The sequence below is a fragment of the Aedes albopictus genome, chromosome 1, assembly GCF_035046485.1.
Source record: "Aedes albopictus strain Foshan chromosome 1, AalbF5, whole genome shotgun sequence".
NCBI classification, from domain to species: domain Eukaryota; kingdom Metazoa; phylum Arthropoda; class Insecta; order Diptera; family Culicidae; genus Aedes; species Aedes albopictus.
The window spans coordinates 135,850,446-135,854,225 of NC_085136.1; the positions used below are offsets into that span (position 1 = coordinate 135,850,446).

Here is a 3,780-nt window from a genome sequence, read left to right on the forward strand (position 1 = left end):
GTCTGATTGTTTTGTTGAGATAAAGAAATTTTATATCTTAGATTTTTCTTGAGATAAGTTTATATTTCTTAGATTCATACAAAAAACTAGATTTACAGCAACTAAATTGTATAGCTGAGGTTAAGACTTTAATACCCATTATAAACATCTTAAATTTTAAAGGAACCTACAAAATAAAGTTTTTGAGATAAGCCTGCAAATCCCTACATGTATTTTGACACTTTGAAGTAGTTTAAAAAATTGATATGAAACTTCGAAAAATCCATACACATCTATACTTCAATGAAAATTTTCTAACTGAAACACCAACATTTGTATGGTCTACATTCCAATTTAAATCTCCAGAATATTCCTCGATGAAAAAAACTAAGTAATTAGAAATTCTGATAATTTAAAACATATTAGTCTGTGAATCAATACCATGATTTTTCTTTTCCTTGAAGAAGTAACTGCTGAAGAGAATCTCACCAATAATGCGACATAATTTGTTTCGTTTGTAGATTCTTGTTTCCCAATTTATACCTATGTCAATGTTGTCCACGTGGACATTTGACGAACCCCCACCCCCCTCTCCGTGGACAAGCATGGACTTCTCGCTAACCCCCTCCCTCCTCCAAGCTGTCCACGTGGTATATGGACGGCCCCTTACTTGTTAGGCCAGAACTACAAAATTAACGTTGATAAATCAACTCCGCTCCGTTCCAAAGGTACTTTCGGTAGCGACATTATCCATATCTACATCTAGCATAATCAGTGCCTCTAGCATGATCTGATCCCACAGGTTCGTAACACGGTCGTCATACAGTCAAGCATCTGCGTGAACTGCTCGATCGAACATCGTGGAGGCGCATAGCAGCTACCGAAGAACACCTCGTTTACTCCGGCGTCCACTAAGCCCTCGTAAGTAGTGGATACCAACTCCAGGATGGGGTATTTACCCCGCTGCCATTTATCCGGACCCATCGGCGACTCAATTGCCATTACCGGCGGGTACTCGGTATGGGTCCGCTATGATAACGATATCCGTCTTCCACTATGAAACTGCATAACAAAGCAGTTGTTGAGCTGCGTCACAGTGACTCAGGTTCAGTTGCGTTACTTGCATTGTGATTTGTTCGCTACGGCTTTTTTGAACCCTGGGCACCTTGGAACACTCGTTGAGTACGTGTTGTTCACGGATTTCCCGGAGCAAATCAAACACGTTGGTGGACTCGTTCAGCCTTGTGCCTCATGGTCTTCAGTGCCTCATCACCTGCACAGCTTTCTCTTGTCAGGGTAGATGTACCAAGGCTACTTGTCCATGACGGGCCCTTCCGTAGCTGAACTGCTGTGGTGACCACTTGAGCCTCGCGCTGTTCCCACAGTTCCGCGACGCGCTCTTTCACTTCGGTTATCTCGACTAGGTTCTAGACCTACAGAATCACATTCGCCGTAAGAGCCTCACCTCCACAGCTTCGTCAATCTTTTGTAGGTGGCATCCTTGCGTTTCTTATCGCGCTTCTGCTTCATGATCATCTCACTCGTACGAGTACGCCTGATACGACACACGTCGGCTCCCAGATACACGAGCTTGGCGTCGCTTCGCATTGCCTTCAAGACGTCTGAGTACTTAGACTGTTCGGTTTTGATGAAGAGCGCGTCGCGGAACCCGAAGAAGCCAAACAAGATCCAAATCGTGTGGGACGCGGCGGCAACGGTGGACGGTGTTTCCCTGAACAGCATGTTGCTGAAAGGGCCGGATTTGGTTCAACCACTACCGGATGTTCTCTGCAGATTTCGGGAGCGAAAGGCAGCAGTGGTGGGAGATATTATGGAAATATTCCATCAACTGAAAATCCTACCAGAAGACCGATACAGTCAGCTGTTTCTCTAGCCCGGTGACACCGGCCATTCCTCAAAAACCTTCGTTATCGACGTAGCGACATTCGGCTCCACCAGCTCCCCATGCTCGGCGCAATACGTGAAAAACGTGAATGCAAGCGAACACGAAGAGGAATACCCGAGAGCAGCAGAGGCGATCGTGCGCCGACATTACGTCGAAGATTACCTGCAAAGCTTTGACAATGAAGAAGAAGCGTGTCAGGTCATAGAGGAGGTCAAACTAGTGCATCGGCGTGGCGTATTCATCATTCGCAATTGGCTCTCGAACTCGTCCGCAGTGCTTCAACGGGTCGAGGAATCCGATGCTACACCAACCAAGATCTTCAGCGATGGCGGTGCTCCAGGCAGTACTCAAATAGAACGTGTTCTGGGCATGTAGTGGAAGGCAACTGAGGACGTGCTTGTATTCTCCAGCGAAACTGACGTGGAAGTAAACCCCACCAAGCGAAGCATTCTGCGATATGTAATGAGCCAGTTTGGTCCGCTTGGGCTTCTTTCCCACTTCCTCATCCACGGTCGCATCATTATCCAGGACATCTGGCGTACGAAAGCAGGATGGGACGACTCGGTAGATGAGCAGATTCTGAAGCGATGGTGCTTATGGACCGCAAAGTTCACGGAGCTGAAAGAGGAACGAATACCACGCGCCTATTTTCCGGGCGTGACGGTGTCAGACATTGAAGATCTGCAGCTCCACGTTTTCGTCGATAGCAGCGAGACTGCCTATGCGTGCGTCGCCTATTTCAGGACCACTATCAACAGAGAGCATCACTGCGCAATTGTCGAAGGAAAAGCGAAAGTAGCTACCATAAAAGCTCCAGGCAGCATTGATAGGCTGTAGGCTTATGAAAACCCATTGCAACAGTCACAACCAGGGATGCCAGATGATTTTTCCAGAAATCTGTATCAGGATTTTAGAAAATCTGTATTTGCCTGTATTTTGAAACTGTGACTGATAGCCAAAAAACACCAAGTTTCCGTAAATCCAGTTAGACCCCGTTAGAAATCTGTGTGTTGCACATGTAAATTTTTGTGTCCCGAATTTTGCATGAACATTTCTATTTGCAGTAAGTTTTCACTAAACAGTGTAAATATCAGAACGTTATGATTTTGGATAGTAAAATCAATATGTATGTTCTTAATAATTCTGAACTTTTACGTCGTAGAATTTTTGTGAAAATTTCACCAGGGATTCATCCAGGAATTTTCCCTGGGACTTTCCTGGGAGTTTCTCAAAAAATATCCTGAAACTGGTTCACGGGTTTCCACAGAAATTCCTTTCGAAAATCCTCATGGGATTCTTTAAAGGATTAAAGAGAAAATTCCTTCAGGGATTGTTACATAAGTTAGGCTTGTATTCCTTATTTTTTTTTTATATTTCTAGAGAAATTCCTCCAAACTTTTTTCAGGAGTTTTTCTATAGCATTTCTCCGAAAATATATCAATTAATTTCTCCAGGGGTTTCTCTTCATGAATTTTTTCTCACGTATCTTGAAAAGATGCAATTCCAGGAGATATTTTTCTTCAACAAAAATTCAGAGATTCTATCAGAAATTCAGAATCTTCCAGTTTATATGAAGAACTAGCATAATTTAAAATACACAAAAAAATAGAAAGATTATTAAAAATAAACTTCAAGGACCATTTCAAAAATTATTGCTTAAATTTCTACCTAAAGGATTACTCCATTTTTTCAAGGATTTTTTTTTGGAAATTCTTCTAGAAATTCTCAAAAGATTTTTCTGGAAAGTTCCTACAGGAGTTAATCCAATAGTTTCTTGAGGTATTCCTCCAGGTATTGCTTTGGATTTGTTCAGACCTTTCTTCAGGATTTTTTTTTCCAAAAGATTCTATCAACAATTGCTGCACTTCAACTAATAAGCATTTTTCAAAGATTTT

General features: G+C 42.6%; 1 protein-coding gene across 1 annotated transcript; it reads left to right on the top strand.

Moving 5' to 3' along the window:
* Positions 1-2,347: 2,347 nt before the first annotated feature.
* Positions 2,348-2,722, top strand: LOC134289520 (uncharacterized). Its single transcript, XM_062855416.1, has one exon. The coding sequence runs from the start codon at positions 2,348-2,350 to the stop codon at positions 2,720-2,722; it is 375 nt and encodes a 124-aa protein (XP_062711400.1).
* Positions 2,723-3,780: the final 1,058 nt, after the last annotated feature.

What these genes read in the sequence shown, in the direction of transcription:
- LOC134289520 (XM_062855416.1), top strand. Translation starts at nt 2,348, where the DNA reads ATGAGCCAGTTTGGTCCGCTTGGGCTTCTTTCCCACTTCCTCATCCAC.